Source organism: Toxotes jaculatrix, chromosome 4 (assembly GCF_017976425.1).
Source record: "Toxotes jaculatrix isolate fToxJac2 chromosome 4, fToxJac2.pri, whole genome shotgun sequence".
Taxonomy (NCBI): domain Eukaryota; kingdom Metazoa; phylum Chordata; class Actinopteri; family Toxotidae; genus Toxotes; species Toxotes jaculatrix.
This window is the reverse complement of record NC_054397.1, coordinates 25,916,148-25,933,130: the sequence shown is the minus strand read 5'-3', so window position 1 is coordinate 25,933,130 and position 16,983 is coordinate 25,916,148. Positions and strand designations below refer to the sequence as shown.

Genomic DNA, 16,983 nt, shown 5'->3' with positions numbered 1-16,983 from the left:
CAACCAATCTCAGTCCCACACTCAAGGCCCCAGCTGCCCCCCTATAGACTCCTTGACCCCTGACTGTGACATGGCTTTCTAAATAACAAATGGGATTTATGGACACACAGGTCATGCGTTTCAGACCCTCCTCTCATCCCACTGAGAGGGAACATTAAAGTCCACCAACAAGGACTTCAACCCCCTCTACAAATTGTCTGCACGTCCTGTTTCAGAAGTGTAAAGAGATGAGCATTTCTTGCATGATTCTGTGATATCATTGCCAATTTGGTAGCTGATTTTCTGTATCAATACCAACACAATGCCCATTTCACCACCTTGCTGTGGGGGATTAAACCTTTTTTAATTTAACAAAAAGACGGCAACATTCTTAAATGTTAAATGTTCTCTTAAAATAGTCTTACACCGACAAAATGATTGAAAACAGGAGCTGTGTGATCAAAGAGTAAGTAAAGAAGATGACGAATCAGAGTAGTTTTCAATGCCAGCTTTTCTACTTGACAGTTTCAATACAAACCCATTTCACAGCATCACATGGAAGCGAAGAAAGGCCATTACAGTCTAACTTTTTTAAGCAACTGAATCTGAATCTTAGAGAATACTTAGTGTTGAAGTTTAAGTTGAAGTTTAAATGCCACTGAATCTAAAGCATTATTTTTGAATACTATCAATATTAATGTATCTGGTTTGAATCCCCCTCTTTCAAATTTGACAGAGGAGTTAATCAAACAGACAGTCAGTAACGTTTGCATCTGGCACCATGAGCTTTGTAGAAAAGAGGTAGGTGGATGTTTGGTTGGCTTCCAAATTGTTTTTGTTTGTAAGTGTGTGTCAGCAAGAGACAGAGAGACTCAAAGGAGAAGGAGAGTTTGAGGATAGAGAGCATTTACAGTAGATGCTGGGACGATGCTTTTGCTCCGCGGCTCACACAGAGCGTTTACCAAAATAAACTGCTGTCAACAGACACAAGCATATCACTCCCTAAGCACAAATGAATCTCCAGAAATCTGCATGACATACATACAGGTGTGCACAGAGACAAGACATCAGTGTGATTAGCAGAATCGCTGTCAGCCCTTCTGCCCTGGACACTGAACCGCCACAAACACCATCATCGATCACTGTCACTGCTACACTGTACTGTAGGTCGCCTTGAACCTGAATGTCAGACGACAGCTTACAGGAGGAGAGACGAGCATGTGTGGCATGACTCAAATCAATACCGGAGCACACACGCGTGCATGCACGCACATAAATATATCCATGTATGATTAAATAGATGCTTAACCAAAAGCTCAATTCAGAAATGTTACAAAGACAGAAACACAGACACAGAGAAGCAAACAGCTGAGATTTGAAAGTCACAGATAACGCTTTGTCAGCAGTAACACTGGAACACACACAGCTATACATATATGCACACACAGGCACACACATGCACCACAGGCAGGCATCAGTAACCAGCTATTGACGGCCCGCGAGTGCCAGCCATACATAATTAATATGAGAGCCTGTTCAGATAACTGGAGCTCAGGAGCAGACTATTACCTGGGAGAAATGGGATGATCCTCTTCTTTGGGTCTTTCTGCCCTCCCTCAATTGGGAACTTGTCAAGTATCTGCATCTGTAGAGGGAGGAGGGGGGAAAAGTGTTTAGGTTTTGCAGCTTTAAGTTTTTGTAGCTTTAACAATTCAGGGAAATACGCCTGTGTGCTTTCTGTCCAACAGCGAGATAGGTCAATAGTCAATATCACAGTCGATATCAATCCCATTGTCTCACATGTTCAGTATAGAGCTGGAGCCAGGATGCAATTAGTTCAGCATAAAGATAAAGATAACCCAACTCTTTCCAAAGTTCAAAAACATGCCTACCAGGAGTGCTGGGCAGATAGACACACTTCTGTTTGTCAGGGAATAGTTCAAACACTTTTAGATTTGTGTATGTCTTGGTAGGCTTTTTACTGAACCTTGAACAAAACAAGGCTAGCACTTTCCCATGCTTCCAGTATTTATGCTAAGCTAAGCTAAGCTAAATGGCTTCTCACCTAATGATAAAGAAAGAGATTTAGCATTTTCCTCTCAACACATACAGAAATAAACAGCAACAAGCAGCAGAAAAAAATAGTCATTTAATGACCATCAACAGCTAGCTTAGCTGCAGTGGCTGCACACAGCACTCACAGCTGCATGGTCCATTCACCCTCCAACTCTGCACAAAGCTCAGGTGATTCCTTGATGTAAGCTTACCAGTGGCTAGCTTGCTGGCTAAGAACACACAAAATGCATATAAAACAACTTTGGTTTATTATATGGAAAGCATGGCTATCGTGGACAAATAAGAAATTATGTTCTATTTATGTTAACTAGGAAACATCAAGTATCATCTTTTCCCTTTAAAGTGGATGTTTGGTATTTTGGGGGTGTCACCCCTCAAATGCACTTAATCCCAAACCACATGAGCGTATCACACATATTCTAAAAATCAAATCCTGTCGACACGTCTGTGGTCCCAAGGGCAGCAGAGCAGCGGTGGCTCGGTGAGCTGAGGGGTTCACAGGAGTCAAACGAGCTCCGATTTATTCATACAGCACGGCGACACGAACACGGTGAGAGGAGAAGTGCTGACACTGGAATAGGAGGTGCAGGCAGAGAGGAAGAGGATGAGGGAGGATGGAGAGAAACAGAGAAAAGGCAGAGACAAAGCAGGGAAAATGAAAGAGAAGAGGCATAGAGAGAAGCAGAGAGCTGCAGCAGAGGGCAGGGGGGTGTAGATGAGTGTGTCAGCCCTATTGTGTTTACCCAGTTACACCCTTCAAATAAATCATTCAAGAGAGGGATTAGAGAGAAAGTAAAAGCAAAGCAGAGAGATGCAGAGGGCTAGTAGAACTACTGTACAGTACAGCACTGCAGTAAACTGTTTCCTACAGTAATCAGAGATGGAGAGGAGGTGATGGAGAGAGTACATGTGCATGTATATGCCTGCGTGCGTAGGGGGATGGAAGTCCAGAAGGGAATATAATTAAAGGAAAGAGGAGAGAAGAGAAGAGACATCGGTTGTATCTGCATCTGATGGCCAAAGGCTGAAAGAGACCCTGGGGACCTAAGAGAGCAAACAGCCTGGTGGGGCTCTGAAGGTACATAGAGACATCTAAACACACACACACACACACACTCAGATCCTCATTGCACCCTCCTGACACATCCGTCCCCAGATCCAGTTCTTTCTGTCTGTCTGTCTGTCAGGCTGTATCCTCCTTTTCATTGAACTCCTGTCTTTTTTTTTTTTACCTGGTTCCACTTGGCTGGAGAGACAGAGGACAGCACGAGAGAGAGAGAGAGAGAGAGAGAGAGAGAGAGAGAGAGAGAGAGAGAGAGAGAGAGAGAGAGAGAGAGAGAGAGAGAGAGAGAGAGAGTCGATGCTATACAGGTCTTGATCCAGATTCATGGTCTGTCTCCCAGGCCCCCCAGTCCTAGCCCTCCTAGAAAGATTTTTCTTAAGCTGCCGGGTTTCTGCATCTATACCATAACTTACACTGCTGCGACAGCACAAAACTTGAAGCAGACCAAGGTGCTTGCCTTCCCCCCATCCTGCCTGGGACAAAGAAATCCTACTGCATTTAAAACCCACTCTGAGAGACACACAGGATGGATGGATGATGGACAAGCAATTTAAAATTCAGTGGAGCAGCAGATGCTGAATTTGGAGCACATATCTAAAAAAAATGTGACTGCACCCTTTTTCTGCTCTCTTAACAAAAGTGGATGATGAGGTAAAATGTGAGGTGAAGAAAAAGGCAGGGCTAAAAAGAGTGCGTGTTTGTGTAGGACACGCTGTACATGTGTGTTCATGTATGAGCAGGTGCAAGAACTGGAAAGGACAGAAGCACCTCTAAGGCCTGACGTGTCAGCTCTCAGCTCATGTCATCTTCAATCAACTGACTTTTTCATCAGCTTTATTCCCCCACCCCACCACCCCCCGTTCTTAAACTACAGGCCCAAACTAGCCCACTTGGATGAAAGTCAGCTCACTACAAGGTTGATTCAAGCTTACCCTAAAATACGTGCTCCCCTGTGCTGACAGATTCCTCCCTGGCAAGAGGAAGTGTGCTCACATCCAGCCAGGAATTGTGGGATCACAGTGAGAGAAAATGGTGGTGACAACAGGTGGGACAGCATGGATCATGTGACACGACTGCTCTTTTACATGCATGCATACCCTGTGCACAATGTATAGTGAAAGCTCAGCACTTCCTTCACATGTAACACGATGAACACACAGTCATTAGTCCAGGCGCTAATACTCCACTCCCAGAATGTTGAAAGAGAAAGAAAAGAAATAAAATAAATAAAAAAACAAACTGAAGAAAAAAAAAAACTCATGCCAAACCATTGCTCCACTTCCCAGACTTCACTTCACTGTCTCCTTGGTAACCAGCACAGAGAGAGTGTGAAGAAGAGTTGTGAAGCGACGTGATTGGATGATGCTGCGCAGCACTGGACCACTGGTGTAAATGTTAGGAGTCAGGTAATAAAAAAAAAAAAAAAAAAAAAAGCAAGAAGATGAGACTCTTTTATCTCTTGTCAGAGTGAGGACATATTACTCTGAAGTAATGTTTACTCTACTGTCCAATTCACACTTTGTTTTTCTGGAAAGCTCTTACACATTACACCTTCAGGGAAGGGCTTTTTTAACACTTACTTAAATGTGATTCAAATGTGGACTACGTTGTTCTGCCTTTGAATACAAGCTTAAAACATAAAAAGGTAATGTAGAGTAATGTGTTTTGGCAACGGTCAAATAATAATTAACAAAAGGAAGTGAAAGCACTATATTTGTTTGCATAACTGATGCCAAAACATGACAAGGTGGCCATTTCAGAGCTCTCATCAGTAAATTTGTGGTTCTAAATTTATTTGGACATAAGTCTAGTCACAATGAAAGGTATTTTATAGGACACACAACTAAAATGCAGTTCACTGGAACAGACCTAAACAGAGAAGTGGCAGTTTGTAGCAAATGTGACAGGAAAGGCTTTGCTATTTGAGGGAGCTCTCAAATAAGCCAAGCAGTGACGGGGACTCTACTGAGGAAGCTAATCCCCCATTAATAAACATATATGAACATAGTAGTAGTAGTAGTAGTACATAGTGAGGAGGCTGGGTGGTGGAGGGAACTGTGGCTGGCAGTATAAGGCGTTGGCATGAGAGTAATCAGCAGAGTAACAGTAAGTGTCAGGTTGTAATGTCCACTCTGTACACCTGCATGATTATAATTGGAAGTTAGCAGCCACGCAGCTGTGGATGAGCCAGTCGTCGTGACGCATATTAGAAACAGCTGATGCCAATCAGCCAGTACAAGTGAGACTTCAGTGCTCTGCCCGAGCTAATGTTTTGCTTCATTTAATGAGCGGCCACCATGATAAAGAGCAGTAATATGTTTATTTTTAAAGCACCTCACAGATGACACCCTCCACTTTGCCTCACAAAACCCATTTTTGTCCTGTGATGATTGTGACACACCACATGATCAGAGGCGATTGAGTCCGCACATATCCAGTTGGGTCACCAATTAATTGCTCAGCTGATAAAAGTCAGAAAACAGTCAAAAAGAACTCAAAGAGACACCTTCAAGTTGCTTTTGTCCGATCCACAGTTCAAAAACCAACAATATTAAATTTACGATGACATGAAACAGAGAAGCAGTAGGTCTGCATATCAGAAGAACTGGAACCAGGGAACGTCTGGTATTTTTGCTTCAGAAATAGCTTACGCAAACGGTTTCACAAAGAGTGAACCTAATACATTTTAAACTAGTCTTAGCAAACAAAGCCAGAGACAATTCTTGTTTGCAAAAAATAACTCTGTTTGAGAGCATTTAAACCCATTAACACCACATTAACTTCAAAAATAATATTTCTCTCCAAACCACAGTCTACAGTATAATCCCCACAGATCCCTTTAGCTCAGTTACAGAAATCTGAAACATGTAGATACAGAGGAACAGCTGATAACAGGGCCAGTGTCGAGCTGTGCTCCAAACGAGTCTAACAGCAGCTCCTTCTTCATATCATGCACATGTGCTAAGAATAGAGCCTCCATATATGGAGCTGTGAGAGTCAGCTGGCACAAACTTGGGGGATGCTATACTGTTATTGTGCAGTGAACTGATGCCTCACTTCCTGTTAGTGGTCATGTGACTGCAAGGGTTTACCCCAGGCTTCACGGTAGTGGAACAGAATGGAATAGAAATAAACACACATGCACTGAACCTCTGAGGCAACTCATGACCAACATGACAAGGCAGCCATGTGATCTTCGAGCCATTTCCACAGCAATGTGGTGATAGTGAGCAAGGCCACAGACTCTGCACGCCTGTTCTCACTTGACTGAAGGAAAGACATAAGGTCATTGCTCTTGGTGTTCCACTTTAATGATAAAGCCAACACATATTCTGTCTCCCTCGTGTTAACACGTTGTTTCCTCTCAGTTACTACTGGGAACCATCAAATTCCCCCTTCTTCCCTCCAAGCACCTTTTTCTTTTTGAAAAACACCAATTCAGGAGGAAAAATTCTGCACAGATCTATAACAGGGAGAAGGAAATCACAGCGATTGAGTCCATCTATAGATCAAACTTTTCCCTCTCTAACAGCCTATCAGCTCAAATCCTAAAGACAGCAGGACAGAAAGTAGCTGTGCACACGAATCAAGCCTGAACATGCATTAGCAGCCAGCAGTATTTAGTTTCAGAGAGACAGATGCCTGAGATGAGCTTGAGGCGTTCCTTTCCAGCCACAATCACTCACAGTTGTGCCTCTAAATATAAAGTGGCATCCTGGCACCAAATCTGGACAAATCACTGCCCATGGTTGGCACAGTGCATAAGGATGGAACATGATATCCTGGTATCCGGCACGGTTTTATGCAGAGAATACATGTGTGGGAGTGGAGTGGGCGTTGGATTTCTCTAAAAATTTGAGTTCTGTTCCTGGAGATGTCAACACTGTGGGGTGTTACGCCCCATGTGGCAAGCCAGGGTCCCCTTTGTTTCAACGGGACAACAGGTGTGGGGATGTGGTAAGCTTTGCCTGTCCGCAGACTCTCATTCATCACTCCCCAGTCTCAGGCTGCAGAGCCTGTTGTGGAATTGGATGGGCGTTGACTAGGAAAGACCCTTAATGTAATGGGATCTTGTTTTCTCAAGGGGCTTCATTTTAAAACGTAGTGGGATCTGTAGCCATGATTGATACGGATCAGATGGTTTCAGGTCAATATGAATACTTCCTTTCAATGTTGCTGTGGAAGAAGATTCTGTTGACTGCAAAAAGGCCCATCACAGTTTCCCAGAGTCTTCAAATTGCTTCTTTTGTCAAACCAACATCCCAAACCAAAAGAGATTCATTTTCCAGGATTGATTGATCTAAGACGATGGAACCAAAGAATTGCTGTCAGAATTGTTCCCTGATTCATGGCTCCACTGTCTCTAAACTAGCCTCTAAATTGCCTCAATTTTTCCCCAAGATGAAACATCTCATCTCATTAATGTCATTACTAGATGATGGTTTAAATAGTCACCTCACTTATTAAATATATGGCCTTTGTTGTGTGATGTAGTAATTGAAAATGTAATCATTTCTTCTGACTTTAGCAAAGGCTCTTTTCATTTCAGGTGAAATGGGGTGCCTCCACTATAAAACGCTGTGGGAAACCATGAATTCATTTTCTTTTAATCAACTAATCTCTTTAGCACCGTTATTTTTAATCACCATTGTTATATTGTATATCTGTCTTTAGGATAAGAATGAAAAATGGCGGTGGAAGGTGCCGATGAATGACTTTTAGAGAAGCAGCATAATTTAATTTCATCCAAGCGTTCACACTGAAACAAATTAAAGACTTGTGAGCCAGTTTGCCAAATGTGTCAATTGTGTTAACATTGTGCCGGCAGAAGGAAGCTCGCCTGCTGGAGGAGAACCTTGGCAGGAAAATGTCGAGTTTTCAAAACACTGGAACGATCCATACATCTCTCTTGCTCTCTCTCTCTCTCTCTCTCTCTCTCTCTCTCTCTCTCTCTCTCTCTCTCTCTCTCTCGCTCTCTCCATCTCCCAAGTTCAGTGGAGTTAGTGGTGTTGAAGTTTAGACAACTGGATCCTCTACTGACACACACAGTCATTAAAAATACATTAATCAAAGAGATAAAACAGCATAAGCTGTGAGAAAACTTTGAAGACAGAATAGGTCCAGTGGGCAAACAAAGGTAGAAGAGAATAAAAAATGAGAGGGCATTTGCTTTTCAGCTCACACACTATAATTTACACGCATCAGGCCAGTCATGACTTTTGTATTGTTAGTTCACAATAAATTGCACATTTGAAGTCATGAGAAACAAGACCAGGGCCAGCCATGATTAAATTTAAACAAAAAGTAACCAATCATTTTATTCTGCGAGCTCTGCCCTTCATTTATGCCCGAAGTTTAACCTCCCTTCATATTTAATAGAAGCACTGGCTAAATGTTCCAGTGGCATTTTCAGACCATTTACCACCTCAGCAGCTTGGCTGAGCTCTGCCCGAGCAACCGAACAACAGCTTTGCTTTCCAAAGCAGCCGCAACCTCAGTGTAAAAAAGAACAGTGTCGGCTTACACGCTGCCTGCTTTAGTTTGGGTTGAGTAAGTAGGCCAGCCAACTTACAGTTCACTACGAGGCAGAGAGGAAGGGTTCTCACCTGTGCCAGGGTTCAGCGCTAACAGAGTAACGTAGGACCTAATTTAGCCATGCTGACAGTCACAAGAGTTTCCATCTTGACAGCCAGGACAAACCTTGGGCAGTTTGGCCAAACCACAGTTTCTCCCAGATGGGGTGAACTGGATGGCAATGCCCTCCTTGTGTGTGTGTGTGTGTGTGTGTGTGAGTTGGTGATCAGTGCACTCCATGGCCCACACTTTTAAGGGCGTGGAAGGGAAATGAAGAGTGAGGTTTGGAATATAACCATGAGTGGGTTGAGAGAAGTAAAGAAAACATGAAAGAGAAAGACAAAAAAGACTGGAAACAGAAACCAGAGAGAAGAAGAATGTGAATTTAAATAAACAGATTTTTCTCGTCATGTCAAGGAATTAAATGACAAGGAAACCAGGGCAAGGATGAAAGTCTGTTTTATTGATTTTTCACTAATTGCAATTAGCTATCCTTGACTGTTGTTGGCAACGATATTTTACAATCTGAGAAATATGTCCACTCTAAACCGATATTTTTTTACATCTGAAAAAAATAGGTGTCAGTGTTAGCATATTCTTTTTCATCTGTCTACACTAAAACAACAAAGTAACTACCACCAAATGCCCGAACAACAGGAAAACAACTATTTGCTCACAACAAATGCCAGTAACCATGGAGTACTATTGGAATCCTAAAGTACCTGACAGAAGGTCATTTGTCTTCAGCAATGAGGTTTCATAAATAGCTAATTAAAACTGTGTAAATAATGTTCATTTTAACTTTTTGGCAGCTGTATTGCCAAGATGCATTACTCCTACTGGAGGCCTTGCATCAGAAGGCAATAGCAGATTATGACTGACAGTTTATCTGAGCCATAGCAGAGTGGACACCACACAGAATTCCCACTACTACAACATTTGTCCAAGAAACACAAAGACCAAATCAGTAATGCTAAATAAAACTGTATGTTATCAAAAAAAAAAGAAAGCCATAAAAACTGTCCAGCTAAAACTGTGATTTCTAAATGTATTTCTTTGCGTTTCACATCTTAGCTTTGTCCAATTTTTTTGGACACATTTTGTGTGTGTGTGTGTGTGTGTGTGTGTGTGTGTTCTTCATTTGGACAAAATCAATTCCATAGGAGTCACCCTCTAGAGGACTAGAGTAAGTGGTGCTGTGGTCTAATAAAGGGTTTTAATTTGAAGGACTTTTTTTTATTTTAAAGCTCCTCCTGTGTCTATACTTTACAATGTAATCTAACTCAGTGGAGGAAATTTGGATCATTGTGTAACAGAAGGACAGCCTGGGTGATCAGGAGACACACCAGTAATGCATCACACACATACACCCAAGCACACATGTGCACACACTAACAAATAAAATACACGCATGCAAAACCACCCAACACAGAAACTCATGACAGGAATTTATGTAGCCCATAGCCCTGTAAGCTAACACACTTGACCCAAGGAACGTCCGGGTCATGGTGGATTAGCTGAGGAAAACTAGCTCAGAAGAGACCAGAGGGAGGGTGGTGACAGGGTGAGGGTGGGAATGTGGGAGACAGGCAAGGGTTTCTGTAGAGAGACAGAGACAGATGGGGAGAGGAGATATATATATATGTGAGCAGTGGGGGAAGAGAGATAGTGTGAGAAATTGTAAGAATGAGATATGAATGAAGTATGTGATGTGGTGGGGGGGAGATGTGACGGGCTGGGTGTGTGGAGGGAAGCAAACACAAATAGGGGAAAAGACTGATGGAGACTGCAGAACGAGAGGCGATAGACACCTGGGTCTCACTTTGAATTCTAGTGGGAACTCTCATCTCTTATCGCTGTGAGTCTCTATCACCGATTCTTTTTCTCTTTCTGTAACTGCCTGCGTGGCCTTAAAAGCCTATGTCCACTGTGTCCTGTCCGGGCCTGCTGTTTACCCAATCACTATTCATTAACCTACGGACCAAGGCGAGGCAGAGCACCGGCTGGTCTGGGAATGGCCATTGCCACTGATACTGTAGATAAGGAAAAGCAGTCTATGAATTTCAGCCCTGAATTCTGCACTGTCAGCTGTAAAACTTTAACCTGTTTGGAATGCCAGATGGTTTGAGTTTCAGGCATCATGAAAACGCCACCAGTGTCACATAGGTTAATAAACTTGGGAAAGTACACTTGATTAATTTGAAAAAACATTAGATTTACCTGGGATTGCCTTTTATAGTGTTTAGTGGCAAAGACCATGAATTTAAAGGAAGGGCAACAAAGCAGCACTTTATATAAATCATCTTTAATAGACAATTATATGAAGAACAATCCAGAATGACAAGTATTAAGGGTAAAGCTGCTATGTGTAGAATTTATATGTCTTTCAAATTATTATAATACTTAAATTTTTGCTTTTAGAATAATGAAACAATCTATTGTACCAGTGATTTTATGAGTGGGCCCTTGTTCTGTTTTGTATTGTGAATGGGCACAAAGATGCACATATATGTGGGCGACACGATACATGGATACATGGTTTCACGCTATTCTGCTGATTGACAGGTGGTGGTAGTGACTTACCATGAAGTGTAGCAATGTGTCAATAAACACACTGAAGAGGAAGAGACAGATGGGGAGAGGAGAGGGGGGGGGGGGGGGGGGGGGGGTTTCAAGGGAAGCTAACACACATGGATGTAAACAATGTAAATCAAATGTTTTATGGGAGAGGAAATACACTAAACACATTTGTTAGACCTCAAGAATACACAAAGCGTGTTATTGTGAGTAACACTGAATGTAAACATAATTTCTGCTTGTTTCCAACAAAAACTCCACAGGGTACCTTTAAGGTTTCCGTATGCTTCAGATTAAGTTCAACAGCTCCTGAAACACATGTTCTGATGACAGCTTCTGGCAGGAGATGAACACAGCATCTGTGCTTTAGTGGGCACCAAAAGCTACACACAATAACTTGGAAAAAGTGACTATTTAGAAAATGACAAGTTGATGTTTGCCTGTGTGTAAGCATTATGAGTGACTTATTTTATATTCACAGTTTTCTAGTGTGGAGGACGTTTAAAGTATTGCTCCTTTTCCTTGGTTTATCCTTCCAGATCTGAGGATAAAAAAAAAATAACTATGCGAATTCACTTCATAAAGTTTCATATTCCTTTTATCACATGTTGCTGATAACATCTGTCCTTCAGTCATTCAACAGCGCAAGCTGCTCTGCGCTCGACAATATCCGGACGCACAGAAAAGACGATCCTGCCCTCTCTGAGCAAGATACACAGCAGGAGTATAAAATAAATGCTGTGTGATTTATCAAATAGTGAACAAAGGCAGCGGAGGCTTGGCTAGAAATGTAATGAAAAAGACAAAAAACCTTGAGCAGCCTCTCTGCTCAAGGCTCACTGTGAGGCAGAACTACCAAAGATGTCTAGGAGCACAAAGCGCTTGAAATTTTTCATCAACTCTCCTCCCCATCTCATTTGAGTGGAGAAGACCTTGAGCTGAGCAGAAACATGAGAGCTGGCCAACCGAGCACAGAGAAAAGATAGAGGAGGAAAAAAAAAAAACAAGACGGAGAGAGAGCAATAGAAGAAGTCTGTCAGCTGCCACATACATCTCCAGATAACAGGCAGCAGTGTAAACAGGGAGGCAGACAAGGGGAATGGGAAAAGACTTTATATATGAATACTGTATGGGATCAAATGCTGTAATCACCTCCGGCAAAAGTCAGGAGAAGATGAGTCAGAGGTGGATGTAAGAGGGGAAGGATATAGATGCACAGATATGCACAACTCTACTGAAAAAAAAAAAACAGATGCTTAAACATGCACTGACCTTTTAAGAGTTCTGCCAAAAATAGACATGAAAATGGAGAATAACTGACAGACACTTGGACATGAACTCCCAGCGCCTCTTCCTCTGCACTCATGCCCTTACATGCAGAGGCTGGTTGGGCCTCTCCACCTCGACACAAAGAACACAAGAGCAGAGAGGGGCTCTTAGCTCCCCTCTTCTCCACACACTTCAGACCAACCTAAACACTCCATGTAAACATATGGAGTCAGTGCAGCAAAGGCCTGACCACAGTGTGAAAGCAGCACACTGTGAAGCCAGGTCTAATGTCAATCATTCTGAGTGGGAGGCTTTGACATTTGCACTTTAGTAAAATACCAGTGCACATGTGCATTGTTGTGGATGTTCATGTCAAACACACATTTTCTTCAGTTGATTCAAACAAGAATCATGTGATTCGAACTAGTTTGAATCACACGAGGAAGATGGTGGAATGCTGAATTAATCATTGACTTCGTTACCACACCAAATCTCTTTCCCAGTATGAATGGTGATTTTGTCAATTTTACATTGACTAGTCCTTTCACTATCTCTCAAAGTAGTTAACTTTTACCCCTAACAAGAAGGTTGTGTGTGGGATCCCATGCATCTATTTGTTAGCTGGGTGCACATTTGTAGTGCAAATCCAAGATTTTCTTAAAGGGTTTATAAAATTGCTTACTTCCAAATAGCTCTGTCATTTCCTAAACTGCCTGCAATCTGACACATCCCATGAGTCTCTTGTCTTCTGACACGGTTTCAATTAGAAAATTTCAGCTCTTTCCTTAGAATAAGTTTTCTTCACCTTTTAGCTTCTTCCTGAAAGTTTTTTTTTATCATATTATATATTTTTCTATTATTTTATGACAAAACCTTAAGTTTCCTCTGTCCACTCTCTACATGTCTCTTCCCACCTTCCAGTCACACTGCTCTGTCTTTTTTAACCATGCAGATGTCCCACAAATGGCTGTACTGTGCTCATTCATCCTAAATTTAGCCCACTCTCCTGATCCCTGCTCCACGGCTGTGGGAAACTCCGCATACTTTCCCCCTTCTGCTCTGAGTCCAGTGAGGACCCGGCATGGGTCGTCCTGTCAAGTGCCCGATTGTAACTCACATGAACAGGTCCTGTGTTTGGTGTGTAGGTGTCCTTCCTCTGCCTCTCAGCAGGGCCTAAAAAGTATGTTTCCCTCTCTACTCTCTCTCTCTCTCTCTCACTCACCCATAAATAAAATAAAGCAGCCTTTTATCCTCAACCTGAAACAAAGGGCTCCCTCATTCAGTTGTGTTACAGTACATCCACAGGACACATCAAGGACAAAGAGGCTGAGCTAGTGGCCAGGCTATTCAGCAATTTATCCTCGAGGATGGCATACCGATAATGCCTTGTGGTCTAGACATATGTTTCCATAAAACAGACCCACTTAGAGGTTCCCAATTCAGTGACCTTCCTTTTAAGCGCTTTGACCACAACTACTGTATAATTTTCTGTGCTGAATATAAGCTGCTGTTTGCCGAAAGCCTGCTGCTACCGTCCGTAAGGCTACTTCCAAAAGGACTGAATATCGAGCTTGAATCAGAGTCGCTGAGCAAAGACCAGACTAATATCATCTGCTGGCTCTTCAAAGATACACTAAACACTGAAAAATGGATGTTGGACAGATGTAACATTAAAATCCCCCCAAAGTAAATATTCAGCTGCTGTAGGGAGACTCATACAAGGGCAGACTTGAAAGGAGAGAAGAGAGGGTCAGCGTGCGTGCGCAGAGAGAATACAAACCAAAGGCCCTCGTAAACAGCGTGAGTCAGAGCGTGTCCTTCTTTCAGACGGTTACGGGGCCCAAGGATACCCAGGGCGCAATCACCCACTCCTCAGAGCTTCCTGAAACACAAGTGACCCAGAAGGAGCCCACAATATCTTTCATTTCTTCCATCTGCATCATCCGTGTCGTCAGCATCAGCAACAGCCTGAGTCTTACTCATCAGCGCCCCTAGTATTGCTGTCATTCTCCTTATCATTATCGCTCTCGCGTCTTTCATCTCTGTCCTCCTCTGCCTCTTTATCACCATCATCATCGTCGTCCTACTCTAACTCCCCACTTCTCCTTTCTTCCCCGGCCCTCACACTGACCTGTTCCTCTGCCTGTCCTGGTTTCCTCCCTCCTGACGAGTAACTCGGGTGGCCTACTTCTCACAGGACACACTGTTTGACTCACTAGTCAGGTCTGGCTGAGACAAAACCACATCAGTGTACAGCAACCAGAAAGAGCTAGTCACATCCTGACGGGGACGATGAGCTGTCTTTAACGCAACAGACAGAAAAGAACAGTGGAGGGGAGGGAGCAGACATCTGTAAGGGTGTGGAGATGGGTAACAGCAAATGCATGCAGTGTAATTAAGTGACATACAGTGTATATGTATGAATGTAGAAGCCTCTGTCTGTCTTGATTTGCGTTTGTCTTCTTTGTTTCCTGCCTGTAATTGGGACAAGTTGATTGTTCAGGTAAAACTGTCAAACAGCCAGTTAGAAAGAAAACTCTGCTCCAGCACGGCAGCTTAATCCCTCTGAACGATGCCAGAGGATGGTACTACTCCCCCCCCCCCCAAAAAAAAAGTGGACAGTGTGAGATCCAACCCACTCTTTACAGAATAAAAGTACAGAGACAAAATGGCTCCCCGCAGGGAAATTCTGCCAACATTTTGCATTAATATATTCATTCTATTAGCCGTAAATGACTTCTTTTTTCACAGAGGGCCACTAAATAGCACTAACATGGCTCCTATTATTTGTACCTTAACGCATTCGCTACACTGCCGGCTTCACACAGGCAGAAGCACTTTGAAAAGTGAAGGAAATGTGACTTGATCCATTCACATTTCTCATTTTCCAGAGAGGTCTTGGCGCAAGGAAAGCATGTGTATAGCTTTTTCAAGGGTGATACAGAAATAAGGGCAAACAGAGCCTGAATGGGCAGTGCTACATCCAGTACATCGAATGACTCCTTATGTGTGTCTAACACCAAAGCACGTTATTGTGCATGCATTCTAAGCAGAACATAAAGAGCGGGACTCTGGGACAAAACCTAAACAGGCAAAGCAGCATCGTTGGTCCCTTTCATCTTGACACTAGGCTAAAAACCAGGACTAGTACATTTCCAGGAAGTGAATCTTTTCTAGTTATTTCTAGGAAACAGACTCAGAACCCCCAACCAGAGCTTTGGTTAAAGTGCTCTCCAACAGTTTCAGAGCGACCATCCATGTTCCTCTCCTCTATAGGGTTAGCAGGGCTGCTGAGAGCAGCAGGGTCTCAGCACCAGATAAATGTTTGGACAGGAGAGGCTCCAGGTTTCTCCCAAAACAATGGGATCAAACAGGATCATCAAAGGCATCGAGCAAGATCAAACACTGGCAGAGAGAACTTTACTTTCAGTCCATATACGAGCAGAGATGGAGGATTAGTGAGTATTAGAAAGCTGGTCTGTCAGTATTGCCAGTGGTAGTTTTATTCATGAGTGTCACAGTGCAAATGGAAACATCAAAGAACCAAGCAAAGTAAGATGTGAGCAGTGAAGTGTTGGTGATGATGTATTGCAGTGTGCTTCAAAAAGGACATTTGGTAAATCCCAGAAATGTGTAGCAAAGGATTTTCACAATAGAACTCGTTTAAAAGCAGCCTGACCAAACTCTGCCAGACTTTGGTCATGTGAGAGCCACTTTCTCTGACAACTCAATAAAGCGCAGACCGAGCTGGGCGACCTTTTCCCTGCAGCATCTGACGAAGCTAACAGAATCAATCTTGCCGCTGCTGACTGAGAGTGATTCCGTGCCAAGACATCCATGAACCATGGATGTTGAGGTGCTGAATATCAGGAGGGAAGACACACATCCACGCCGCTCACCTCCTGTCTCCGACTTTTCCACAATGGAGGCACATTCAGCTACACTTCACCTGCTTTTCCGTGTTTATTATTCTACTTGAGTCTCTTATTCCACATTGGCAGTAATCAGTTGCAGGGGGAGGGAGTCTATTTTCCACCTCACATTGCCCCACTGGTTATCAATGGAACCTTTCAAAAAGGACCTTTCCTCCACTGATTGAAACATCGTTTCCTGCTGGACTAGCACACTGGAGCTATTGAGAAGTGCCCCCCATAAGTCTCTCACTACGACCCTTTCATATTTACTAGTGACCCGGAGACCTCTGGGGCAGCATGCATACGGCATCAGCTTGCAGCGGGCTGAGTGTGCAAGGGGCATAAATGCATCCACACAAACATTCTCTCAGCGTGGAACAGTCCGTCTGACAGACACAGAGAAGGGTTTTCACTGCAACTCCTGCTCCAGTCCAAAATAAATAAAGTCCTGAAGAGAGAACTTGGCACTTTAAGCAGGAGAGTAAAGCATCAGAGCCAAGTCAAGAACACAGAAAAAGACTTCCTCCATAG

At 43.1% G+C, this 16,983-nt stretch overlaps 1 protein-coding gene across 4 annotated transcripts in view; it reads right to left on the bottom strand.

Annotated features, from left to right (window-relative positions):
- sh3pxd2aa (SH3 and PX domains 2Aa) overlaps positions 1–16,983 on the bottom strand; it is a 95,839-nt gene that overhangs the window by 66,976 nt on the left and 11,880 nt on the right. For all 4 annotated transcript variants that reach the window (XM_041035531.1, XM_041035532.1, XM_041035533.1 and 1 more), the window contains exon 3: positions 1,549–1,624. In XM_041035531.1, the coding sequence (XP_040891465.1) occupies positions 1,549–1,624 (76 nt within the window). The remainder of the gene's footprint in view (positions 1–1,548; positions 1,625–16,983) is intronic.